This window comes from Macaca mulatta, chromosome 16, assembly GCF_049350105.2.
Source record: "Macaca mulatta isolate MMU2019108-1 chromosome 16, T2T-MMU8v2.0, whole genome shotgun sequence".
Classification (NCBI taxonomy): Eukaryota; Metazoa; Chordata; class Mammalia; order Primates; family Cercopithecidae; genus Macaca; species Macaca mulatta.
The window spans coordinates 66,006,052-66,033,689 of NC_133421.1; the positions used below are offsets into that span (position 1 = coordinate 66,006,052).

Genomic DNA, 27,638 nt, shown 5'->3' on the forward strand with positions numbered 1-27,638 from the left:
TGCCACGAGCACATTTGCCACGCTTTGTGACAGGCCTTTTCCCGTTACACACCACACCAGCCCAGGACCGCAGCACAGAACCAGGACCCAAACTCGCCGACTCCCTCCCCAGTGCTCCTTCCTACACGCGCCCCGCCCACCTCCCCCACCCCCACCTCCCTACCCTCCTACCCCCCCTACCCCCCTACCCACCGCCCCACCCCCACCCCCGCGAGTTCTCTCTTGGTATATGTGCTGCCGAAGCGAGCACGAGAGTTCTCTCTTGGAAAAGGGACTACGGGGAACGGGAGGAAACGCACTCATTACAGGACTCCACGTGGGGTCCAGAGGCTCTGCCCCTGGTGCCTCTTCCCCAGCCCTAAAGCCCCCAGCCCTAGAGAGAGGGCCTTCCTGCACAACATCTCCAGGGAACCAGTACCCCATTAGGGCCGAGAAATGTTGAGTAGTGCGAGGGTGCGGGAGGCGCGTCTAGGTGCCGAAACCCGGTCTGTGCTGCCATCCTGTGGCCATTGCAGGAAGTGTGCCTGTCAGGCCGCTCTGCGTTGAACCTGAAATGCCAGGTCACCCTCAGGTTGAGCGAAACCGGGCCCTGTGCTGAGGCTACAAGGAACATAGAAAGGGACAAGACGCAGCCCGTGCCCTGAAAGAGCTTACGGTCCGATAGGATGGCCTTCAAATGACATGATCCAATACTCAGCTTGGCGTCAGATACCGCCCAGAATAGAAGATCGTGATAAAGGTTCCAAAAGATGGAGAGAGCCTGCCCCGAAACGCATCGGGAAAGCCCTCCTGCAGCAAGCCATGTCGCGACTGAGCCTTACAGGGCAGGCGGTACCGGGGCCAACAGAGACGAAGGCAGGCACTGCGGGCGGAGGGACCAGCCTGAGCAAAGGCACGGGGGCAGGAAACACGGATTCTCAGGAATCCAGCTTGTCCCAAGTCTAGGTCAACTGTGAAGGGGAGAGCAGCATGGCCAAGTCCTCCAGTGCCCAGGTAGGAAGTTTCACTTAACCCTTTAGGCCATGGGGCCAGCAAAGGTCTTTGAGCAAGCCAGCAGCTTGACCAGAAGTCTGTCCAGGAAAAGAACATGATAGCTGGAGTACATGATAGCTGGAGTGGATAGGGCAAATGGGTGAGGTTTCAGAGCAATTAGGAAGGAAGGAGAACAGGAGGCATGAGCGACGCGGATGGTGGTGCCACGGGCAGAGCTGGGAAGTCAGGGGCCACACAGGGGAGACCAGGGCTGGGGTTTAAGTTCCTGGCAGAACATCCCAGTGAAGACGTCCTTCAGGAAGCCAGAAAGAATACATTAATAAAAGAGGAGGTAATAGTTATTGCTCATATGTGTACAGACTTTATAGTAAATAAAGCAGTTTAATCCATACATGCATTTGAGTCATATTTTATTTATTTATTTATTTATTTATTTACTTATTTTTGAGACGGAGTCTTGTTCTGTTGCCTAGGCTGGAGTGCAGTGGTGCGATCTTGGCTCGCTGCAACCTCTGCCTCCTGGGTTCAAGCGATTCTCATGCCTCAGACTCCTGAGTAACTGGGACTACAGGCGCGTGCCATCACGCCTGGCTAATTTTTTGTATTTTTAGTAGAGATGGGGTTTCATCATGTTGCCCAGGCAGATCTCAAGTCCTGACCACAAGTGATCCTCCGGCCTCAGCCTCCCACAGTGCTGGGATTACAGGGGCTTGCCACCACACCTAGATAATTTTTGTATTTTTAGTAGAGACGGAGTTTCACCATGTTGGCCAGGCTGGTCTCGAACTCCTGACCTCAGATGATCCACACACCTCAGCCTCCCAAAGTGTTGGGATTACAGGTGTAAGCCACCGCACCCAGCCTGGAAAGTTTATTTATTCAGGTCTGTTGCAGCCTTAGTTCCCAGTCTGTGAGGACAAGAGCTAATTTCTAAACCAGGTAAGGGACCTCCCAGAGGAATCTTTATGGCTTACTGCATACAGGAAAAGACAGGTCAGCTCACCCTTTCTGAAACTACAATTTCTCCAACAGTTTCAGCTCAAAATAATCACTATGCCAATTTGGCATATTTGGGGATGGCACATCCTTCACTCCATTGGGGGACTTCAGTGAATATGATATTAGATTACAGTGAGGGAGGCAGATATTAACTAACAGTCCAAATAAATAAGTACATTACAGGTGTAGGAGATGATGTCCTGGAGGGAAAGGAGCAGTAATGCAGAATAAGGGAGTGGAGGAAGACTGCAGGGAGGGCTGTGATTCAAAATAGGGAGGTCAAGGCTGGGCATGGGGGCTTGCCTGTAATCCCAACACTTTGGGAGGCTGAGGCAGGTGGATCACCTCAGGTCAGGAGTTTGAGACCAGACTGGCCAACATGGTGAAACCCTGTCTCTACCAAAAATACAAAAAATTAGCTGGGTGTGGTGGCACGTGCCTGTAGTCCCAGCTACTCGGGAGGCTGAGGCAGGAGAACAGCTTGAACCCAGGAGGCAGAGGTTGCGGTGAGTCGAGATCACACCACTGCACTCCAGCCTGGGCAACAAGAGTGAAACCCCGTCTCAAAAAATATAGAGAGAGAGAGGGGTCAGGAAAGGCCTCATACAAAAGTGCTATGTAAGCAAAACCTTAGACTTTGAGAAAGAAAGCCATGAGGATTTCTGGAGGAAAGCTTCCAGACCCCAAGGTGGGAGCATTTCTGACATGCTCTAGGCCCAGCTAGGGGGCTGGTGTAGCTGGAGTGGAAACAGAAGGCCGAGTAGTTGAGATGAGCTGAGCAGAGTCACAGGCACTGGATCACAGGGGGCCTCCTAGAACATGGTGGAAACTATGGCTGCTGTGTGGAATGAAGGGCCAGGGAGCAGGGACAGGAGTGAGACCCAGTGGGAGATGAGGAAATGACTGCAATAGTCCAGGCGAGAGAGGATGGCGGCTCAGATCAGAGTGGAGCAAAGGAACCCTACACTGAACTGTAGACTTGAAAATGATGTACAGGTGGCAAGAAGCAACCAGACGCTGGAGCTAACATGCAGGGAAAGCCCCCAGACGTACCAACAAACTGTAGTAGGTGGAGGGGTCAAGAATGCTATTACTGGCCGGGCGCGGTGGCTCACGCCTGTAATCCCAGCACTTTGGGAGGCCGAGGCGGGCGGATCACAAGGTCAGGAGATCGAGACCACGGTGAAACCCCGTCTCTACTAAAAATACAAAAAATGAGCCGGGCGCGGTGGCGGGCGCCTGTAGTCCCAGCTACTCGGGAGGCTGAGGCAGGAGAATGGTGTGAACCCAGGAGGCGGAGCTTTCAGTGAGCCAGGATGGCGCCACTGCACTCCAGCTTGGGCAACAGAGCGAGACTCCGTCTCAAAAAAAAAAAAAAAGAATGCTATTACTGAGAGGATAGAGCTGCCATGAACAATGTGAAGGTTGTGGGCAGTACCTGTTCAGTGCAGGGAGATTAGGGGCTCTGTCTGAGCCATACTGAGTTTGAGATGTTTATTAAACATCAATGGGGGCCGGGCACAGTGGCTCATGCATGTAATCCCAAAATTTTAGGAGGCCAAGGTGAGCAGATCACCTAAGGTCAGGAGTTCAAGTCCAGCCTGGCCAACATGGCAAAACCCCATGTCTACTAAAAATACATAAATTAGCCAGGCGTGGTGGCACACGCCTGTAGTCCCAGCTACTTGGGAGGCTGAGGCAAGAGAATCGCTTGAACCCAGGAGGTGGAAGTTGCAGTGAGCCAAGATGGCACCACTGCACTCCAGCCTGGGTAACAGAGTGAGACCCTGTCTCAAAAAAGAAAGAAATACTGTTTTCCAACCCCGTGTGTTTTCATGCTCACTTTTACACAAGAAGGAACTGAGAATCAGATGAGTGAAGGGACTTAGCCAGGCAGAGAAGCTCCCAAGAGCAAAGCCCTGGCCCAGCAACCCTTGCCCCGGAGATGTTTCTGTGTGTTTTTTTGAGACAGTCTCATTCTGTCACCCAGGCTGGAGCATAGTGGCATGATCTCAGCTCACTGTAACCTCTGCCCCCTAAGTTCAAGCAATTCTCCTGCCTCAGCCTCCCGAGTAGCTGGGACTACAGGTGCACACCATCATGTCTGGCTAATTTTTGTATTTTTGGTAGAGATGGGGTTTTGCCATGTTGACCAAGCTGGTCTGGAACTCCTTACCTTAGGTGATCCACCCCTCCTCGGCCTCCCGAAGTGCTGGAATTACATGTGTGAGCCACCGTGCCCAGCCCCAGAGATGTTTCCGGTTCACTGAGTTGCTGTGATTCTAACACCATCTCTGGAGAGAGATCTGGAAATATAAACCCATGAGAGCTGAATTGAGCTAACGTGCAACTTTAGGAATCATCTTTTTTTTTTTTTTTTTTTTTTTTGAGACAGAGTCTCACCCTGTTGCCAGGCTGGAGTGCAGTGGCACGATCTTGGCTCACTGCAATCTCCACCTCCCAGGTTCAAGTGATTCTCCTGCCTCAGCCTCCCGAGTAGCTGGGACTACAGGCGCCCACCACCACGCCTGGCTAACTTTTTTGTATTTTTAGCAGAGAAGGGGTTTCACTGTGTTAGCAAGGATGGTCTCGATCTTCTGACCTCGTGATCCGCCCACCTTGGCCTCTCAAAGTGCTGGGATTACAGGCGTGAGCCACCGCACCCAACCTCTGATATATTATCTTTAAAGCAAAACTCACACTAAGAATGCTTTGGGTTTTTGTTTTGTTTTGTTTTGTTTTGTTTTTGAGACTGAGTCTGGCTCTGTCATCCATGCTGGAGTGCAGTGGTATGATCTCAGCTCACTGCAACCTCCACCTCCCAAGTTCAAGCAATTCTCCTGCCTCAGCCTCCTGAGTAGCCGAGATTACAGGTGCGCGCCATCACACCCGGCTAATTTTTTGTATTTTTAGTAGAGACGGGGTTTCACCATGTTGGCCAGGCTGGTCTCAAACTCCTGACCTCAGGTGATCCACCCGCCTCAGCCTTGCAAAGTGCTGGGATCACAGGCGTGAGCCACCCCTCCCGGCCTTGTTTCTTAAGGTATTGGTACATCAGGACATGTCCTGGGTCTGTTCATTAAACATGATTAACTTGTTTATTCCCTTAACTGTAAATTTTTTTTGTTAAAAAAAATCAGTTCAAAATAATCCTTATGCCGAAGTATATTTGGGGCAGCATATTCTGGTCTATAGTCATATTTTGGGGTGGCATATTCTGACCTCCAACAGCTTAAATGTATAATTTAAAAATAAAAATAAAAATTTTGGCTTGGGCCGGGCGCGGTGGCTCAAGCCTGTAATCCCAGCACTTTGGGAGGCCGAGACGGGTGGATCACGAGGTCAGGAGATCGAGACCATCCTGGCTAACACGGTGAAACCCCGTCTCTACTAAGAAATACAAAAAACTAGCCGGGCGAGGTGGCGGGCGCCTATAGTCCCAGCTACTCAGGAGGCTGAGGCCGGAGAATGGCGTGAACCCGGGAGGTGGAGCTTGCAGTGAGCTGAGATCCGGCCACTGCACTCTAGCCTGGGCTACAGAGCGAGACTCCGTCTCAAAAAAAAAAAAAAAAAAAAAAAATTTTGGCTTGGTGCGGTGGCTCACACCTGTAATCCCTGCACTTTGGGAGGCCAAGGTAGTTCAAGACCAGCCTGGCCAACATGGCAAAACCCTGTCTTTACAAAAAATAAAAAATTCAGCCAGGTGTGGTGGCATATGCCTATAAACCTAGCTACTCAGGAGGCTGAAGCAGGAGAATCGCTTGAACCCAGGAGGCAGAGGTTGCAGTAAACCGAGATCACACCACTGCACTCCAGCCTGGGTTACAGACCAAGACTCCATCTCAAAAAAAAAAAAAAAAGAAAGAAATTTTTGGATGTTTCTAACCCCTCCTGCTCTCTAGAGGGTCTATAAACCTGCAACCCTCTTTTTTTTTTTCTCCCCAGTACTGAAACAGGTCTTGGCTGTACACATTTGCGGGCAAGCAGGGAGCAGGGATAAACTGACTTGCAAAACCAGAGACAGAAAAGTTGAAGGTCTGGAATTGGGAGGGGATCAAAGGAGGAGATCAAGGAGCCAACAGAACAGGTTCAGGATGGAGAAAGCAACCCCCATAGAGAGGTCAAGAGGGATCTAAGCAAGTTAAGACTTTTGAGATATGGCATGTGTGTGTCTCTGTGTGTGTGTAAATACCCTCCCCCACCTCTTTCAGGGATCACTGAGTAGAGTTTACATCACTCACACTGAAGCTGTCCTCACAAGGTTAACAAGAACTCTGGACAGGAATACAGGTATAATTACGCATTAATCGGGCTGCTCTTTGTCCCAGTTCCTTGTAACCTAAAATCACTTAACACTCAGTACTGAATATCTGTATCTCCATGTTCCTGTAGATAGGATCTCTGACATTAGAATCATGAGACTTTTGTTTAAGAATTGGTGAAGATGGCCAGGTGTGTTAGCTCACGTCTGTAATCCCAGCACTTTGGGAGGCCGAGGTGGGTGGATCACCTGAGGTCAGGAGTTCAAGACCAGCCTGGCCAACATGGAGAAACCCCATCTTTACAAAAATACAAAAATTAGTGGAGCATGGTGGTGCATGCCTGTAATCCCAGCTACTCAGGAGGCTGAGGCAGGAGACTCGCTGGAACCCGGGAGGCGGAGGTTGCAGTGAGCCCAGATCACGCCATTGCACTCCAGCCTGGGTGACAGAGCGAGAATCTGTCTCAAAAAAAAAAAAAAAAAAAAAAAAAAGAATTGCTGAAGATGTTTCTCCAACCCTGAATTCCAATGGAACAGCTGATGCCAACCAGTTTGAAGGCTCCCACAGAGGAATCAAATTAGCTTGAGAATGCAGTTTCTTCATTTCCCTGTCCATGAATTCACCTTGCACCCATCAATGATCAGTTCCCTCCAAAACCCTTAAAATTCCTAGCAGACTCCTCAGGGAGATGAATGTGGTTTCCTCTGGTCTCCTCATTCAGCAGCCCTACTAAGGAAGGAGACCACTACTACTCCTGCTGCCCTCCTTCCCACACCTTGCCTAGTTCACAAGACAGGAGTAAAGAGAGAAAGAAACAAAAGTAAGATAAATAGCCAGACAACTTTGGCACCACCACCTGGCCATAGGAGTTAAACAAAGTAATAATAATAACATCAACCCCTGGCCTAAACTACTTGTGTTATCTGTAAATTCCAGACACTGTATGAAAAAAGCATTGTGAAACTTTCTGTTCTGTTAGCTGATGCATGTAGCCCCCAGTCACGTTTCCCACACTTGCTCGATTTATCACAACCCTTTCACGTGGACCCCTTAAAGTTGTAAGCCTTTAAAAAGGCCAAGTATTTCTTTCTCAGGGAGCTTGGTTCTTAAGACGTGAGTCTGCCGACACTCCCGGCCGAATAAAAAACCTCTTCCTTCTTTAATCCGGTGTCTGAGTTTTGTCTACGGCTCGTCCTGCTACACTACAATTAAGCTTCTTTCTCTGCTACAACCCAGTGTCTCAGATACTGACTTCCCATGTGCACATCGAGCGATAAACCTATTAGAGTTATAACTTGTATTTTAAGTGAAAAGGAATTCTTTGGGGAGACTATGAAGAGCTGCCCAGGACTGCATACAGATTGACACAGCACAGGGCAAAGGGAGACTCAAAGAATTTGGCGTCGTCATAAATCTACACATAACCAGATGGAAATAGGTCAGAATGGGTCCTGGTCATCTCTGGGTGGTGACTGATTTAACAGGTGATTTTTTGGTTGCTGTGCTACTTTTTAAATTTTTATGCAATAGGCAATGCGATATTGAGATATGATATGAAAAGTATGTTTGACATTGGTCCCCAGTTTCTGACACAGAGCCCTAAAGTAAAGTAATAAATTAATATTTGTCTTTTGTCCCCAGCTCTTGAAATATCCCTGAAGGAACAAAAGTGAAAGGAACATGTTTTGTTATCAAAACAAGCCCCTTTCAACCACACAGGAGTTTAAGTTAATGAGAGACTTTTGGAAAGCCCCTAAGGAGGGGGGCTGGATGCCAGGGGAACCAAGCATGTGATTAGAGAAGTGGAACTTTCGGGCCGGGCGCAGTGGCTCAAGCCTGTAATCCCAGCACTTTGGGAGGTCGAGACGGGCGGATCACAAGGTCAGGAGATCGAGACCACCCTGGCTAACGCAGTGAAACCCCGTCTCTACTAAAAAAAATACAAAAAACTAGCCGGGCAACGTGGCAGGCGCCTGTAGTCCCAGCTACTCGGGAGGCTGAGGCAGGAGAATGGCGTGAACCCGGGAGGCGGAGCTTGCAGTGAGCGGAGATCGGGTCACTGCACTCCAGCCTGGGCGACAGAGCAAGACTCCGTCTCGAAAAAAAAAAAGAAGTGGAACTTTCATCCCCACCTCCTGGCCTCTGGGGAGGGAAGAGAAGCTTGAGATTGAGTTTAATCACCAGGGTCCAATGATGTAATCAATCATGCCTACATAATGGAACCACCATAAAAACCCAAAGGACCCCTCAAGGTGTTGGGAGGATGGTACACCCGAAAGCACATCTAAGCTCCCCACACTTCTCCACACCTCGCCCTGTGCGTCTCCTCCATCCTGCCAGGTTTGTTTTGTTGTTGTTGTTGTTTTGGGTTTTGTTGTTGTTTTGGGTTTTGTGGTGGTGGTGGTTGTTGAGAAGGAGTCTCGCTCTGCTGCCCAGGCTGGAGTGCAGTGGCGCGATCTCGGCTCACTGCAACCTCCACCTCCCGGGTTCAAGCGATTCTCCTGCCTCAGCCTCCCTAGTAGCTGGGATTACAGGTGCCCGCCACCCCACCTGGCTAATTTTTATAGTTTTAGTAGAAACAGGGTTTCACTGTATTGGCCAGGTTTGTCTTGAACTCCTGACCTCAAGTGGTCTGCCCGCTTCGGCCTCTCAAAGTGCTGGTGTTACAGCAGTGAGCCACTGCACCCAGCCATCTGCTGTTTTTTAGTTGTATTCTTTTATAATAAGCTGTCAGTCTAGTAACTCAAATATTTTCCTGAGTTCTGTGAGCCATTCTAGCAAACTATCAAATTCAAGGAGGGGGTTATGGGAACCTCTGATTTATAACCGGTTGGCCAGAAGCACCTGAAGCGCAGACTTGTGGCTGGCATCGCAGTGGGACGGTTTTCAGGAATTGGAGGCTGCAGTGAGCTATGATCATGCCACTGCACTCCAGCCTGGGCAACAGAGCAAGACTGTCTCTAAAAGTAGTCAGATAGACAGATAGATAGATAGATAGATAGATAGATAGATAGATAGATAGATAGATAGATAGATAGATAGATAGATAGATAGATAGATAAAATTTAAAAATGAGGTGGGCTTGTATAGTAGAGCTAACCCATTAACCTGTGTAGTCTTGCAATAGGAGTTCCGTAGGACTGGTTTTGCAAGGTACAGGTCACGAAGACCCCTCTGATAAAATAAGATGTGGTAAAGAAGCCAGCCAAAACCAAGATAGTAATGAAAGTGACCTCTGGGCCAGGCGCAGTGGCTCACGCCTATAATCCTAACACTTTAGGAGGCTGAGGTGGGCATATCATGAGGTCAGGAGATCAAGACCATCCTCACTAACACAGTGAAACCCCACCTCTACTAAAAATACAAAAAATTAGCTGGGCCTGGTGACATGTGCCTGTAGTCCCAGCTACTTGGGAGGCTGAGGCAAGAGAACTGCTTCCACCTGGGAGGCGGAGGTTGCAGTGAGCTAAGATCGTGCCACTGCACTCCAGCCTGGGCGACAGAGAGAGACTCCGTCTCAAAAAAAAAGCAAAAAGAAACCAACCCAACCTCTGGTGTCCTGACTGCTTATTATATGTTAATTATATCAGCCTCGTGGTCAGCAACCCATCTTCAGGTCCCCTCTCACTGTCAAGAGATTTTTCTGTCCCTCAATAAATTCTACTCTGCTTTACTCTCTGCTGTCCATGTACCTCATTTTTCTCAGTCGCAGGACAAGAACTCGGAACTCATTGAACTACAGGGGCAAAAGAGCTGCAACACTCTTTAGTAATTTTCCACCAACCTCCCTACCCCGTTCCTTGGCTATAAATCTCCAATTTTCCCTATTGCAGAGACAGTGGAACCCAATCTCTCTCCTCTACTACAAAACCCCAATATAATAGCTCCCCCTTGAATAAAGTCTGCCTTCAACAAGTGTCATGAGTAGTTTTTTTTTTAATGCCACACTGACCTGGGCAGGGCATTTAACACCTCCCCCAAGCTCTGGGAAGGGAAACCAGCAGTGACTACAGTGATGCCTGTATGGGCCCCTGGACCAGACCCAGACAATGTTCCAGGGCAGGCACCCCTTCCAGGTTAGGGGCACAGGCTCTGGATCTGAATTCCAGCCATGCAACTTACCGGCTGTGATCTTGTAAAAATGATTCCTCTCTCTGATTCAGTATCTTTGTTACTAACAAAGCTGGTCCCCAAAAAATGGAGCCTTTCCCCATTCGGTGTTACAAAACCAATATGCAAAACTGAAAGTGAGCGCCAAGCAGTGCAGGCTTTATTAGATGGTCACAGAATAAAGAAGTGGGAGCTTGGGCTCAGCTCCTGGGAGCCAGGAAGTCAGGGCATCTTTAATCAAACGGTTGGATACGAAAAGCAAGCAGGGGAATATTCATTTCTTTTCTGGGACTGAGTGGAGAACTCCTTGAAACTGGATGCCGTCCTCCTTTTTGTGCTTTTGTGTTTTCTTCCGGTCTTTGTCATGGTCATTGTTTTTGTTTTTGTTTTTGTTTTTGTTTTAAATCTCAGTGACCAATCTCAGAGATACAGGGTTTGTTTTGTTTGTTTGTTTTTGAGACAGAGTCTTGCTCTGTCCCCAAGGACAGAGCTTGCTCACTGCAAGCTCCACCTCCCAGATTCACGCCATTCTCCTGCCTCAGCCTCCCAAGTAGCCAGGACTACAGGCACCCGCCACCACGCCCGGCTAATTTTTTGTGTTTTTAGTAGAGATGGGGTTTCACCGTGTTAGCCAGGATGGTCTCGATCTCCTGACCTCGAGATCCGCCCACCTCGACCTCCCAAAGTGCTGGGATTACAGGCGTGAGCCACCGCACCTGGCCTGTCATGGTGATTGTTAACTGTCATGGTGCTGGTGGGAGTGTCATTTAGCACAGAAATTAGTTATAATGAAGTTAGAGGTTATTCAGAGGTCAAGTGAGCTGCCTTGGATCCCACAAATCTTAGCCAGTTTGGTCAGGAGGGGGAGCTTTTGACCTCAAGCATCCAGTTCCCTAAAGATAAGCAGAATTAAGGCAGGGTAGAAATTCACCTATATCACGCAGGCATTACACTGGGTAACATCCTCATCTGTAAAAGAAAATAACAATTCTCGCCAGGCACAGTGGCTCACACCTGTAATCCCAGCACTTTAGGAGGCCAAGGTGGGCAGATCCTGAGGTCAGGAGTTTGAGACCAGCCCGGGCAACATGGCAAAACCCCATCTCTACGAAAATATAAAACTTAGCCAGGCATCATCATGGGTGCCTGTAATCCCAGCTACTCAGGAGACTGAGGTGGGAGAATCGCTTGAACTCAGGAGGCAGAGGTTGCAGTGAGCCGAGATTGTGCCACTGCACTCCAGCCTGGGCGACAGAGTGAGACTCTATCTCAAAAAAAAAAAAAAAAAAGACTGGGCCGGGCGCGGTGGCTCAAGCCTGTAATCCCAGCACTTTGGGAGGCCGAGACGGGCGGATCACGAGGTCAGGAGTTCGAGACCACCCTGGCTAACACGGTGAAACCCCGTCTCTACTAAAAAATACAAAAAACTAGCCGGGCGAGGTGGCGGGCGCCTGTAGTCCCGGCTACTCGGGAGGCTGAGGCAGGAGAATGGCATAAAAACCCAGGAGGCAGAGCTTGCAGTGAGCTGAGATCCGGCCACTGCACTCCAGCCTGGGCGACACAGCGAGACTCCGTCTCAAAAAAAAAAAAAAAAGACTGAACCATGTTGATCTTTCTGACCCATCTTCAAGCTCCTCAAGGGCAGGCTGTGCCCATCACAGCACCTATCATGGGGGCTTAGCTACGGTTTGTTCAAATAGAGGAATTAAGGATCAAAAATGCAGTTGAAGCCAGGGGTGGCAGCTCACACCTGTAATTCCAAACTTTGGGAGGCCAAGGTAGGAGGACTGGTTGAGCCCAGGAGTTCAAGACCAGCCCAGGCAACAAAGTGAGACCCCATCTCAAGAAGAAGGAAAGAAAGAAAACAAGAAAGAAGGGAAAGAAGAAAGAGGGAGGGAGGGAGGGAGGGGGAGGGAGAGAGAGAGAGAGAGAGAAAGGAAGAAGAGAGAGAAAGACGAAAGAAAGAAAAGGAAGGAAGGAAGGAAGGAAGGAAGGAAGGAAAGAAGGAAGGAAGGAAGGAAGGAAGGAAGGAAGGAAGGAAGGAAGGAAGGAAGGAAGGGGAAGGGAAGGAAAAGAGAAGGAGGAGGAGGAAGGAAGGAAGGAAGGAAAGAAGGAAGGAAGGAAGGAAGGGAGGGAGAGAGAGAAAGAGAGAGAGAGAGAGAATTTGTTCGAATCTTATGTTGTGTGCTGCAATGAGATTGTCCACAGTAGCACCAGCCTCCCAGACTCTCTCCAAATCTGCACAGCACATCTGAGCTCTGGAGAGAACTGGGGTGCATGCTCCGAATGCTGGCGTCCATCAAGAAAACAGATAACCCCGGCCGGGCGCAGTGGCTCAAGCCTGTAATCCCAGCACTTTGGGAGGCCGAGACGGGCGGATCACAAGGTCAGGAGATCAAGACCATCCTGGCTAACATGGTGAAACCCCGTCTCTACTAAAAATACAAAAAACTAGCCGGGCGAGGTGGCGGGCGCCTGTAGTCCCAGCTACTCCGGAGGCTGAGGCAGGAGAATGGCGTGAACCCGGGAGGCGGAGCTTGCAGTGAGCTGAGATCCGGCCACTGCACTCCAGCCTGGGTGACAGAGCGAGACTCCGTCTCAAAAAAAAAAAAAAAAAAAAAAAAAAAAAAGAAAACAGATAACCCCTTTGTGACAGCAGAATCATACCAGAGGTTCCTCGCTCAGGAAACCTGGTCCCTCTTGGGTGGTCAGGCAGCCCAGCAGGAAGAGGGCCACCACCGCCACCCTGCCAGGTCTCTGCCTGCAGAAGGACTAATGAGCTTTGTCAGGATTCCATGGGACAGGGTGTGGAACACTCAGCTAAGCTCGTAGCAACAGCTCAACCACTGTAAATTTCACAAAATGAAAAAAAAAATGGACTGTGCAAAACTCCTCTCAGGAGGAGTCTTATCTACGGTAAAGGGGCAGCTGCTAACCTGTTTGGGGCAAAGGATGAAATCGATGCCCCCACTGCCCCGGTGCATGCTCAGGTGGCAGTACCTGTCTACTGGCTGATGGAGGGTCAGCTTGGGCTAGGTGAGTGAAAAAGAGAATTTCACCTTCTTGGCCCAGGAAGGGACCCAGTTTGGGTGGGTGAATACTCAATAAGCCACTTGAGCAGGAAAAAGTTCCCTCCACATCCCTGGCCTGGCTTTGGTACATATGACCATAACCAAGCTGTCTTCTAAACTGGGAGCAGGGACAGAAATATGCAAGCTCACAGCAGAGTTACATCACTGGGAACTAGAGATGCTGGAGGCGGGGGCAGGAGACAAGGAAATGAGGCAGGTGGTGACGGAGAAGGCTGGAAAGAACAGCCGTTCCTGTGACTAGGGCCTGCCGTGTGTGTGCCAGCAGGCTCGCGTCGGTCTAGCATCCTGCTGAGCAGCGCTGTCCAGTAGAAATAGAACGCACACCACACAAGCAACTTAAAATCTCCCAGGAGCCACGTTTCTTTAAAGTTAAAAAAAAAACAGGTGAAATTAAATTAATATCTTTTATTTAACATAATAGATCCAAAATATTCATCTTTTAATAAGTAATTCAAATAAAAAGTATTGTGAAGTCTGGGCACGGTGGCTCACACCTGTAATCCCAGCAATTTGGGAGGCTGAGGCACAGGAATGGCTTGAGCAGAGGAGTTTGAGACCAGTCTGGCCAACATGCTGAAACCCTGTTTCTACAAACAAAAATTAGCCGGGCTAATTAGGTGGTGTGCACCTGTGATCTCAGCTACTCAGGAGGCTGAGACAGCAGAATCGCTTGAACCCAGGAGGCAGGGTTGCAGTGAGCTGAGATGACACCATTGCACTCCAGCCCAACAGAGCAAGATCTGTCTCAAAAACAACAGGCCGAGAGTGGTGGCTCACGCCTGTAATCCCCGCACTTTGGGAGGTCAAGGCGGGCAAATCACGAGGTCAGGAGTTCGAGACCAGCCTAGCCAACATGGTGAAACCCCGTTTCTACTAAAAATACAAAAATTAGCCGGGCACAGTGGTGAACGCCTGTAATCCTAGCTACTCGGGAGGGTGACGCAGGAGAATCACTTGAACCAGGGAGGCGGAGGCTGCGGTGAGCCGAGATCACACCTTTGCACTCCAGCCTGGGCAACAAGAGCAAAACTCCGACTCAAAATAAGTAAATAAATTAATTAGTATAATAAAGAGCACTGTGAGACTTTACAGGTTTTTTCATGCTCACTCTTCAGAGCCCTGTGTGTTTTCACACTTACAGTGCATCCTCATTCAGACTGGCCCCATGTCCAGGGTTCCGAGGCCGCAGGTGGCTTGTGGCTGCTGTGGCCCTTTGAGAGTTAGATTTAATTTGGGGAAGATCGGTGGGTGCAGAGGAGAGGGGAGGCTGCCCAGAGAGGCACCTCCAGGTGACACGTGCTTGGGGCCAGAGCTGCACACTGGGGACAGCTGAGTGTTGGGGGGTGTGCAGAGGTGTGGCTGAAAGGGGAGGAGCAGGGAGTCCCAACTGGTGAGGGCTGTCACCACACGGCACCAGCCCTCTCTGCATTTCTTCCTGTCCTCTCACAGTGAAAGGGAAGGACTTGATGAGTCTTGCTGCTCAATTACCACTGGATGAACTCTTGGAGACAGTCCTTATATGAGTTACACTAGTTTAAAAAATAAAATGAAACGAAATAAAAGGAGGGCTAGAGGACCTATGCTTGGGTCCAAGGCAGACTGCTCCACCCAAACACACCTGTGAGCTTGTCCCAGGAAAGGGGCCAGATCTGAACTGATTGCCATCAAACATGTCTAATGCGCATCCCTCCATCTGGAACGTCCACCCGCCCTCAGCTAGGGAACACCTCCTCCAGTGCCCGGTCAGAACACAGGACCCCTCTGTGCACCCGTGCCTGGCACCTCCTCCATGCTTCCTGGGCCCCTGGTTCTTTGCAGCGGTGTCTGAACCCTCGCTAGGCTGTGAGCTCCTAGAGGCCAGATGCCAGGCCTGGCCTTCCCTACCTCCTCCATGGGCCCGGGCTGCACTTTCTATCCTCTCCCACCTGTCTTGGCAGTTGAGTCCGCTGTTGGGCCAACCTGGATGGTCCTGCCCAAGAGAGAGGAACCAAGGGCTCTGGCCTTTTATCTCCCTTCCTAAATGAAGTTTCCCCAATCTATAGGAGCTCCTGCAGGACTCCCTGAAAGAAGAAGACAGGCAGGGAAGGAGTGGGAAGCAGGATGGGGAAGGCAGATGCTCTGCCAGCAAAGAGGCAAAGAGGAACTGAGCCAAGTCTCCGCTGTGGGTTGGCATAAGTGGGTCCCTGGCAAGGGAAGAGAAAGTGAGAAGAAGAAGAAAGGCTGACCGGGTTGGGAGGTGGGGATAAAATATAACCGACACACACACACACCCCACACGCTAGCCATAAGGGTACAGCTCAATAGATTTTTGCCACCTGGATCAAGAGGAAGGTCATTTCCAGCACCCCATAAGGTTCCCCCATGTCAGGCCAGGCGTGGCGTGGTGGCTCACGCCTGTAATCCCAACACTTTGGGAGGCCGAGGCAGGTGGATCACTTGAGGTCAGGAGTTCGAGACCAGCCTGACCAACATGGTGAAACCCCATCTCTACTAAAAATACAAAAATTTGCCAGGCATGGTGGTAGGCGCCTGTAATGCCAGCTACTTGGGAGGCTGAAGCAGGAGAATCGCTTGAACCTGGGAGGCAGAGGTTGCAGTGAGCCAAGATCACGCCACTGTACTCCAGCCTGGGAGACAGAGTGAGATAACATCTCAAAAAAAAAAAAAAAAAAAAACCGGTTCCCCCACGTCTCTTCCCAGCATCTATCCTAGGCAGGTTTGAAGAAGTGATGTATTGCCAGCAGAACCCCGGCTGATGCCTGACCTGCACATCTCATCATCACTCTGTGCAGGCTGCAGATCAAGCTGCAGCAGGCATGGGTCTCCCTCCTTCTCCAAGTGGAAAGAATAGCAGCCTTCATTCACTGGAACCTTCTATGTGCATGGGAGCGGGGGAGGGGGAACTATTCTAGTCACTTACATACGTGGGTGGTAGGTCCCAAATAAGGAATGCAAGAAATATGGCATTAATTGGACTTTCTTTAAATCAAGTGAAATCCTTGCCAATTAACATCCCACCGGGCTGCTCAGAAATCCAGCCTTGGATATGACAGGGGCTCCAGCCCTCCCCAGGATTCTCTCTCGCTCACGGGGTTTTCTAGAGCACCAGAGCTACAAGGAGACCCTGGACCAGATCATCTATCTGCCTTGGTTACCATGGAGATGTCTATTTTCCCAGAGGATGCAATCCCTTCCTGGAGGGAGATTCTGCTGCTTCTGTGCCACGCTGGCGGCCTTGGAGAATCTTATTGAGGTCAAGGGTCCCAAGGTGTCCCACACAGCCATGCCCTTGTCACATCCCAAGGAGATCACCATGGAGAGGTGCCCACCTCCATCCTATCCTCATTCGAAGGGGCTCCCTCCTGTCCCCCGCTGCTCTTGGAGGCTCTCTCTCTCCCTTCTCCTCCGGGAAACTGGCATAATCTGTTTAGTGGTTTCATAACTGTACATTTTTATCCAGCTGTACATAGTCTCCTCTTTAAATCCCCTCAACAGTCTATGAGAAGGGCATTATTGTCTCTGTCGTACAGAGGAGAAAACACAGGCTGAGAGGGGCCAAGTCGCCCGGGCAACAAGATGGAGAAGATATTCAGATACAGACACTCCAGAGCCTGTGCTTTGTACCCTGCCCTTGGCTGCCCAGGTGACAGCACCTCAGAGCACAGTAATAAAGAAGCCAGCATTAACAGCAGGCACACATGTCACTTTCAAACTAATTACTCCTGCCTCCATGATTACTCCTCAGGCTCCTGGGGCTGGGGTAAACTCCCCCACTGGAAGGTGGACTTTGGAAGACCCTTCTGGGAAATGCTCCCAACTTGGGAGAACAGCGCTTCAGACTTTAGACCCAGGAAGAGATCACCCAGGGCTCCTTTTACGGGACATACGACTGAAGCCAAGAGGTAAACCAGGTCACCCACAAAGCTGGTGGCAAGTCAAGAACTGAGTCTCAGGCCTGGTGCGGTGGCTCATCCCAGCACTTTGGGAGGCCAAGGTAAAGGATTACTTGAGCCTAGGAGTTCAAGACCAGCCTGGGCAACATAGTGAGACCTCAACTCTACCAAAAATTTTAAAAATTAGCTGGCCATGGTGGCGCATGCTGTAGTCCCAGGTACTCAGGAGGCTGAGGCAGAAGATCACTTGAGCCTAGGAGTTCAAGTCTGCGGTAAGCTATAACGGCACCACTGCACTCCAGCCTAAGTGACAAAGCCAGACCTTGTCTCGGAAAAAAAAAAAAAAGAACTGAGTTGTGGCTGGGTGTGGTGGCTCACGCCTGTAATCCCAACACTTTGGGAGGCCGAGGCAGGCAGATCACTTGAGGTCAGGAGTTCAAGACCAGCCTGGGCAACGTGGTAAAACCCATCTCTACCAAAAATACAAAAATTAGTCACGCATGGTGGCACCTGCCTGCAATCTCAGGTACTCCGGAGGCTGAGGCAGAAGCATAGCTTGAACTCAGGAGGCGAAGGTTGCGGTGAGCTGAGATCGCACCACTTCACTACAGCCTAAACGACAAAGCGAGATTCTGTCTCAAAAAATATTTCAGTATGACAAAATATTGCATGCACACTGGGAAGGACAGTTCCAATTTATTCATTCAAACTCTCTCCCCAAACCCTTTCTAGCAGAACCATGTCTGTCAGTGTAAAGGTTCCAAGTTGGCAGGCTGGGTCCTTAGCTTCTCAAACGGGCATGACCATGAGACTGGGATGCCCATGACCTAGCCATGGTTCCTTCTTCCTGATGTTAAGGAAGCCAAACTATTAATCAAGTTTACTTAGTAAATATAGAATCAAAACAAAGTATCAGGCCAGGCACACTGGCTCCTGCCTGTAATCCCAGCACTTCGGGAGGCCAAGGCAGGGGGATCGCTTAAGCTCGGTAGGTTGAGGCTGCAGTAAGCCATGATTGCGCCACTGCATTCCAGCCAGTCTGGGTGACAGAGTGAGACTTTGTCTATATATATATACACACACACACACACACACACACACACACAAATATATATATATACACACACCTACTCATATATATATACACACAAATATATATATATACACACACTCATATATATACACAAATATATATATACACACACACACATACACATACATATACACACACATACACACATATATATATCAGGTACACCTAGCATCTCCTCCTACAGAGTTTTTCCTCTGGGAGGCACGTGCCTTGTCTCACAGTGGACTCCTTCCTACCCTGTCAGCTGGAATGCTGCCTCCCCAGAGGCCTTCTCTGACCACTCCATCTGAAGGAGGCTGACCCTGTCACATCATCCTGTTTATCTCCTTTTTGGCACCTCTCACAATCTGTCATTATCTTTTTTTTGAGACGGAGTCTTGCTCTGTCGCCCAGGCTGGAGTGCAATGGCGCCATCTCGGCTCACTGCAGCCTCCTCTTCCCGGGTTCAAACAATTATCATGCCTCAGCCTTCTGAGTAGCTGGGACTACAGGCACGCGCCACCACACTCAGCTAATTTTTGTATTTTTAGTAGAGACAGGGTTTCACCATATTGGCCAGGCTGGTCTTGAACTCCTGACCTCAGGTGATCCACCCACCTCAGCCTCCCAAAGTGCTGGGATTACAGGCCTAAGCCATAGCACCCAGTCTCATTATCTTATTATTTGTTTAGTGGCTCTCTCTCCCGCTGGCCTTCAACTCCACAAGGGCAGTGACCCTGACTGTCGGGGACATAAACCAGCAATCCATGGGCATGCATATTTTTCTCTGGCTTGCACAGTGTTTTATCAAAACTTCAATTCATTCCTGTAATCCCAGCACTCTGGGAGGCCGAGGCAAGTGGATCACCTGAGGTCAGGAGTTGAAGACCAGCTTTGCCGGGAATAGTGGCTCGCGCTTGTAATCCCAGCACTTTGGGAGGCCAAGGCAGGTGGATCACGAGGTCAGGAGTTTGAGACCAGCCTGGCCAAAACAGTAAAACCCCATCTCTACTAAAAACACAAAAATTATCTGGGTGTGGTGGTGGGCACCTGTAATCCCAGCTACTCAGGAGGCTGAGGCAGGAGAATCGTTTGAACCTGGGAGGCAGAGGTTGCAGTGAGCCGAGATCGTGCCATTGCATTCCAGCCTGGGTGACAGAGCTAGACTCAGTCTCAAAAAAAAAAAAAAAAAAAAAAAAGGCCGGGCGCGGTGGCTCACGCCTGTAATCCCAGCACTTTGGGAGGCCGAGACGGGCGGATCACGAGGTCAGGAGATCGAGACCATCCTGGCTAACACGGTGAAACCCCGTCTCTACTAAAAAATACAAAAAACTAGCCGGGCGAGGTGGCGGGCGCCTATAGTCCCAGCTACTCGGGAGGCTGAGGCAGGAGAATGGCGTGAACCCGGGAGGCGGAGCTTGCAGTGAGCTGAGATCCGGCCACCGCACTCCACCCTGGGTGACAGAGCGAGACTCCGTCTCAAAAAAAAAAAAAAAAAAAAGACTAGCCTGGCCAACATGGTGAAACCTCGTCTCTACTAAAAATGTTTTTAAAAACTAGCCAGGGGTGGTGGTGGACGCCTGTAATCCCAGCTACTCGGGAGGCTGAGGCAGGAGAATTGCTTGAACCCAGGAGACGGAGGTTGCAGTGAGCCGACACAGTGCCACTGCACTCCAACCTCAGCGACAAAGTGAGACTCTGTCTCAAAAAAAAAAAAAAAATCCATTTATTGGCAATATTTAAAAATCAAGAGATTTTATGTAAATACCTGGATTTCCTGGCACTCTTGAAAAAGATCTAGCACAATGGGCGGGAGGTGAGCGGCTACTGCAGCCCATAGTTCTTACTCCAGCCCCCAGTCCACCTCATTACATCACACTTGGCTGTTTGCACTCCTTGATCCTACTTACCTGCCTGGCCCCGGAGGCCTTTGAGTCTAAAACCCCTGGTCTCTTTTCACCACCCTACTTATCCCTGCAACTGAGAGTGTTGAAATAAATAAACCGAGAGCAAGCAAGGTTGACTGTTTTGAAGGAAATATTTCATTTAAACTCTGGGAAGGCTCTACTCCACATAAGCTGTGCGACATGAAGGACGCCCCCTGGTGCCAGAATTATTCTCAGGGAGGGCCCAGAACCAGTTACTATCCCTTGAACTCATGCCAATGAGCTGGGCACATTTTTTCCTTGGATGGATTAATCTAATCTAAATGAAAATTTTAGATCAGATTAACCCACTTTAGAATAAATCTAAATGGCAATCTAAATTATGCGGTTACCGTTTTGATTATATTATTGTATGTTGATTAATCAAACTGCCGCCCTAAATCCCTCTGTGACTCAGTGGGTAGTAGGGTGGGTAGGTAGGTGGGTTTGACAAAACGGGTATTTGTCGTGTTTGGGAGGCTCAGCATCTACATCCTCTCTAAGGAGTGTTCATCTACCCTATGAAACACCCCTTTTCGAGCAGGCAGGGATGCAACAGGGTCAAGAAGGTGGAACGTACCAAACGACACAGTGCGTAGGCGAGCTCGAAACCTCGGCCGGTTTTCTCGGCATGCAGACACCGTCCAACCGTACTGCGCAGGCGCCGAGCCAGACCAAGCTTTCCCTCCCCCTCCCAGCTCTCCTAGAGTCAAGAGGACGCCCTCCTGCCGCAGACTTCCTGCGCAAGCGCCATCCTATGTCCCCGCCCCCAAACCAATTGGAAGCTGCGCCGCCTGGGTGCTTGGGGCACGACGCCGTGGGTGGGGTCGGGACGTGAGGGCAGCGCGCTGGCGTCACAGGCGCGGCTATATAAGTGAACACAGGCACCGCCCCTCTGCCCCAGTCACTGAGCCGCCGCCGAGGACTCAGCAGCCTCCCCCTCGAGCCCCCTCGCTTCCCGACGTTCCGTCCCCCCTGCCCGCCTTCTCCCGCCGCCGCCGCCTTCCGCAGGCCGTTTCCACCGAGGAAAAGGAATCGTATCGTATGTCCGCTATCCAGAACCTCCACTCTTTCGGTAAGCTATGGGAAAGGTCGCGGGCTCGGGTGGGGCAGCGGGGCCTTCCGGGCCCGGAGACGTGTTCCGGGAAGGTGCCAAGCGCTCCGGGACTTCGTAAGCTCTGGCAGGGGAAACTTGTCCAGGGTCGCAGGGCAGCGGGATCAAGGCCTGGGCCCCGGGGTCGGACCCTGAGCGCGACCGGAAGGAGCAGGCGGGAGGTCAGCCCTTGGGCGGGCTCGGCGTCTCGGTGGCGCATTTACTAATGGCTCCCGGGCCTCTTCGGGCCACACCCGCCCCTCCTGTCACCCTTGCGTCACGTCCGTTACGTCACCACCCGTTGTCACGGAGTCGGAGGGAAAGGCGGTGCCAGCCCTAAGTGGCAGGCGTGTGCACCAATGGGGGTGGTAGGCTTAGCCCCGCCTCGGGAGCTCGGGTTCCGGCGGGTTGCATCAGCCGGGTGGGGCACCGCCTGCCAGCTCGGACTCCCCCGACACGTGATCGGCTTCCCAGGGAGGGCGGGAGGCCCGGGCGTTCCCCGAGCCTGGGGAAGCCGGGCGTCCCGGACTGACGTGCTTGGGGAGAGCCAGCAAAGGACACATACGGCCTGGCCCAAGCCCTGACGATTTCAGTGTTGTTTTCTACACGCGCAAAACACTTGGGAGCCGGGGACATGGCAGTGGTATCTGATCTTTGACAGCTCTGAACGAGCTTAACCTTTATTTTCAGACCCCTTTGCTGATGCAAGTAAGGGTGATGACCTGCTTCCTGCTGGCACTGAGGATTATATCCATATAAGAATTCAACAGAGAAACGGCAGGAAGACCCTTACTACTGTCCAAGGGATCGCTGATGATTACGATAAAAAGAAACTAGTGAAGGCGTTTAAGAAGGTAGGTGTTCATTGAGATTGCGGGAAAGTCATAATGAATTTGTCTGCAAGGGGGTGCTAGCTGCGTTGTATTTATTGTTAGCAGAAGGGGTGATAAATGCATTCATGCCCTTGCTGGGCCTAATTTGTTTCGTTTCCTTTGTGCTTGCAGAAGTTTGCCTGCAATGGTACTGTAATTGAGCATCCAGAATATGGAGAAGTAATTCAGCTACAGGGTGACCAACGCAAGAACATATGCCAGTTCCTCGTAGAGGTGAGTTCAGTAACTTCTTGATTTGTGCCCCTCTGCTGGCAGATCTCAGATCCTGTGTATGAGCTTCTGCTGGGGACATAAAAGTTGGCTTTGTAAGGCTGAGCAAAACCTCAGTTGGGTTTTAAAGTACATCGACTTCTGTTTTTTAGGAAAAAGCAGAAGGGACTTGTCTGCCTTTGGTTAACTGTTTCTGTGGATCTGCTTTACAGATGCAAATTTGAATAGCACATAGATGCATTGTAAAATAAGCCAAATGCTGGGTTGTTCCTGCATTTGTAAGGACATGAGTTTTTAAAAATGAATTTCCTGAATATTAATACTAAACTACTGTTATATTATCGGCTCTTGATATAATTGAAGAGGTTTCAGATACTTGATGAGTCTCATTCTCATACTAATTCAGAATCTTGGAAGGCACTGAGTGTTCAAAAAAGGTAGCTCTTAACTGAGGACCGTCCGTTGAACCACTGCACCCCTGGCTTTTGGGCAGTGTAGTAGCAGGAAGACAGGGTTGATGACATTAGAAATGGAGGCTTTAACTCTCCCTGTCCCCCATTTAAAACTTTGCCCTTTTGTCTTTTCAGATTGGACTGGCTAAGGACGATCAGCTGAAGGTTCATGGGTTTTAAGTGCTTGTGGCTCACTGAAGCTTAAGTGAGGATTTCCTTGCAATGAGTAGAATTTCCCTTCTGTCCCTTGTCACAAGTTTAAAAACCTCACAGCTTGTATAATGTAACCATTTGGGGTCCGCTTTTAACTTGGACTAGTGTAACTCCTTCATGCAATAAACTGAAAAGAGCCATGCTGTCTAGTCTTGAAGTCCCTCATTTAAACAGAGGTCAAGCAGTAGGCGCCTGGCAGTGTCAAGCCTGAAACCAAGCAATACCGGCATGTTTCAGCCAAGCCCAGAGCCCTAAGATCACAAACAACTATGGCCGGAACCTCCTCGGCTCTCCCTCTGCAGAGTTCCTTGCCCTAACAGAATGTTACCACCTGAACAGTCCTCGGTGAATCTGAGAGGAGAGGATGGGGTGAGGCAGCAGCACCAGCTGTACTACTGAAGGGAGCTTTTGGTGGTAGATCCCCTGGTGTCTCCAACCTGACCAGGTGGACAGAGCTCAGAGAGGCCCACTTATCGCTAGCGAGGTGATAGGACATCTGGCTTGCCACAAAGCTCTGTTTGACCAGACATATCTTAGCTGAGGGATGTCCAAACATCAGAATGTGAGGCCAACCTTCTACCAGAGTTAAACTTTTGACAAGGGAACAAATCTCAAACTGATCCGTCAGTCATGTAGCTAGCTGTAGAGCTTGCAACTTAATAGCAGCAGCTGCCCAATGCCATGTGAAGTAACAAACTGGTTTTTGGTTTTTTTTCCCCCTTCAGTTTTAATGTTATGTGTAATGTATTTAAACCCTTATTTAAATAAAACTTGTTTTCAGAAATACCTGACTTGCAGATTATTTACATATAGTTGATCTTGTGCATATAAAGGAACCGTAGAAATGGGCAGTGGAGGATTCGTCCACACCCACAGCTTCTCAACAGGGGCCTGAACTTGGCCAAGAAAAACTTGATGAGCTTGTCCCTCTGTGGTCAACTGTTTTTTTGTTTGTTTGTTTTTTGAGACAGAGGTTTGCCCTTGTTGCCCAGGTTAGAGTGCAGTGGCACAATCTCAGCTCACTACAACTCCCGCCTCTCAGGTTCAAGGAATTCTCGTGCCTCAGCCTCGGTAATAGCTGGGATTACAGGCAGCATGCCCAGCTAATTTTTGTATTTTTAGTAGAGACAGTTTAGCCATGGTGGCCAGGCTGGACTCAGACACCTGGCCTCAAGTGATCTGCCTCCCTTGGCCTCCCAAAGTGCTGGGATTACAGGCATGAGCCACCACGCCCAGCCAGTCAACTGTTTTTGCAAGCATTTAGCCAGAGTCATGCTGTCTTGTTAATCATTGTCCTAGAGAATGGGTTGCTTGGAAATCTAGGAGCCCCCTTGGTAGAAACAGCCTTGGTTTAGGGGTTCAGTGTGGAGAGTAAATGCAAGGGCTATAAAAAGGACAGTCATGCTGTGGGTTAAGGTCCACAAATCGCTAGCAATGTGTGTACTCTGGGTAGTGAGTTTGTAGTATTAGAAGGTTTAATGAAGTATTTGGAGAGCTGAAGTTAGGTGTTGGGAGGCCATCCCTCATGAAGGACAATGAATGGCAACTAAAAAGACCCAGGTTCTGTTCCTGGGTCCATTAGTTTAGTTAAAAAGGCAAAGTTCTCCCACCAAACGTGTCTGGATACAGTCGCGCACTGCCTAAGGATGCTTCATTCAACAATGAGCCTCACAGTCGTGCTACAGTTAAGATTATAATACTGTATTTTTACTGTACCTTTTGTGTGTTCAAATACACAGATACTTAACATTGTGTTACAATGGCCTACAGCAAGCTTGTGTGGACGGCTTTGAATGTGGCCCAACACAAACTAATACATTTTGCTAAAACATGAGGTTTATTTTGGCGACTATTTTTTTTTTAAGGTCATCAGCTATTGTTGCTGTATTTTATTTGTGGCCCAAGACAATTCTTCCAATGTGGCCCAGGGAAGTGAAAAGATAGGACACCGCTGGCCTATAATTTCAGTACAGTACATGCTGTACAGGTTTGTGGCCTAGGAGTAATAGGCTAGGTCATGTAACCTACGCATGTAGTAGGCTGTGCCATCCAGCTTTGCGTAAGTACACGATGATGTTCGTAGAAAACACAAAATCGCCTAATGATGCATTTCTCAAAACACATCCCTGTCGTTGAGTGACACAAGACTACTAAGTTTACTACCAGCCCATTTTGTAGATAAAGGTACAAGCAGTGAATTAGGTTAGAGCCCAGGTCGGGAAAGAGCATAGAACCAGGTCAGGTGTGGAGGAGGGCTGGTGAGAGGCGGAGCCAGTGGCAACTGCCCTAAAACTAAGAGGGGATTGTTTTAGAATACCACAGACTGAATAATTGATAGAAATTTATTTGGCTCACAGAAGTCGAAAGGCATGGCACTGGTATCTGGTGAGGGCCTTCTTGCTTCATCATAACATGGTGGAAGGGCTGGACAGCAAATGGGGGCCAAACCTATACTCCTCTTGTGAGCCCACTTCATTCGTGAGGGCAGAGGCCCAGGACCTAATACCTTTAAAAACTCCACCTCGGCCAGCCGCAGTGGCTCACACCTGTAATCCCAGCACTTAAGGAGGCTGAGGCGGGTGAATCCTTGAGACCAACCTGGGCAACATGGCACAACTCTGTCTCTACAAACAATACAAAAACTAGTCAGGCATGATGGCACACACCTCTAGTCCCAGCTACTTAGGAGGCTGAGGCTGGGGGAAGGACAGTCACTGGTGCTTAGGAAACCAAGGCTATAGTGAGCTGTGGTCATGCCACTGTACTCCAGCCTGGGTGACAGAATCTCCAAAAAAAAAAAAAGCACCCCACCTCCCAATAACTGTTCTATTGGCAATTAAATTTCAACATGGGTTTTGGTGGGAACATTCAAACCATAGCAATGATTCCAACCCCAGCATCAGGAGCTTGTTGTGTTGAAGGTCCTACGAAACCGATCTGTTTCATGAACACAAAATAATTTAGCACTTGGCTCCAAGACTCCAAATACAGTGGCATTGTTCAAAATATTTGAGGGAATTTTTTTTTTTTTTTTTGAGATGGAGTCTTGCTCTGTTGCCCAGGCTGGAGTGCAATGGCACAGTCTCGGCTCACTACAATTTCTGCCTCCCGGGTTCAAGCAATTCTCCTCCTCAACCTCCCGAGTAGCTGGAACTACAGGCACGAGCCACCACGCCCGACTAATTTTTGTATTTTTAGTAGAGACGGGGTTTCACCATGTTGGCCAGGATGGTCTCGATCTCCTGACCTTGTGATCCACCTGCCTCGGCCTCCCAACGTGCTGGGATTACAGGCATGAGCACCGTGCCTGGCTGGGTGATACTTTTAAATCAGTAAGATTCGACTGTAATGTAGAAAGGCTTTTCTTGGAGGAACTTCTAGAGCAACGCTGGAGGCCAGACACACAAAATACTACAGTATGAAAGAACAAGAGAAGAGAATTCCTTCTATGCTGTAGGTTGTGAACATGGCCAGGTTCCGTGCTAGGCTGTTCCATCTCATGCTTTTGAAGGACCTCCAGTTCTCTAGGATGGGATTATTCCAAGTTAAACCATCAACATCTATTAAATCAGCTCTGTGGAGCCAAGTGAAACAAATATCTGTGAATGTAGAACTGAGGAAGTTGGTGAGCACCATTATCCAACTAATGTAACCTATCTCAGGCTGAATGAAGAAAAGTATAATTAAGAAGGCACGGTGGGCCAGGCGCGGTGGCTCACATCTGTAATCCTAGCACTTTGGGAGGCCAAGGCAGGCGGATTGCCTGAGCTCAGGAGTTCAAGACCAGCCTGGGCAACAATGCTGAAACCCTGTCTCTACTAAAATACAAAAAAGTAGCCAGTCATGGCGGCTTGCGCCTGTAGTCCCAGGTGGGAGGCTGAGGCGGCAGAATGGCTTGAACCCAGGAGGCAGAGGTTGCAGTGAGCCGAGATCGTGCCACTGCACTCCAGCCTGGGCAAACAGAGCAAGACTCGGTCTCCAAAAAAAAAAAAAAGTTTTAATGGCCAGGTGCGGTGGCTCATGCCTGTAATCCCAGCACTTTGGGAGGCCAAGGCAGGCGGATTGCTTGAGTCCAGGAGTTCAAGACCAGCCTGGGCAATATGACTAAACCCTGTCTCTACAAAAAATACAAAAATTAGCCAGGCATGGTGTTGCATGCCTATGGTCCCAGCTACTTAGGAGGCCAAGGTGGGAAAATGACTTGAGTCCAGGAGGCAGAGGTTGCAGTGAGCCAGGATGGCACCACTGCACTCCAACCTGGGTGACAGAGATAGACACTGTCTCGAAAAAAGAAAACAATGTGATGTGGACATTCCCAAGGTAAGTTGTGAAACCTCATCTAGAACCCAGGACTCACTGTGTACCCCTCCTCCCACCAGCTGGACCTGTACATTCACAATTTATGTAACTCATTTTCCCAGTGGAGCGGGA

At 49.6% G+C, this 27,638-nt stretch overlaps 1 protein-coding gene across 1 annotated transcript; it reads left to right on the forward strand.

Moving 5' to 3' along the window:
- Positions 1–21,243: 21,243 nt before the first annotated feature.
- On the forward strand, positions 21,244–23,991 carry EIF1 (eukaryotic translation initiation factor 1). Its single transcript, XM_001092971.5, has 4 exons — positions 21,244–21,421; positions 22,130–22,293; positions 22,444–22,545; positions 23,130–23,991. Exons 1-4 carry the CDS (start codon positions 21,391–21,393, stop codon positions 23,172–23,174), a joined length of 342 nt encoding a protein of 113 aa, XP_001092971.2. The 5' UTR covers positions 21,244–21,390; the 3' UTR covers positions 23,175–23,991.
- The last annotated feature ends 3,647 nt before the right edge of the window (positions 23,992–27,638 follow it).

What these genes read in the sequence shown, in the direction of transcription:
- EIF1 (XM_001092971.5), top strand. Translation starts at nt 21,391, where the DNA reads ATGTCCGCTATCCAGAACCTCCACTCTTTCG. An exon ending in TAGTGAAGGCGTTTAAGAAG is followed by an intron (nt 22,294 to 22,443) that starts GTAGGTGTTCAT and finishes TTGTGCTTGCAG; the next exon opens with AAGTTTGCCTGCAATGGTAC. An exon ending in TATGCCAGTTCCTCGTAGAG is followed by an intron (nt 22,546 to 23,129) that starts GTGAGTTCAGTA and finishes TTGTCTTTTCAG; the next exon opens with ATTGGACTGGCTAAGGACGA.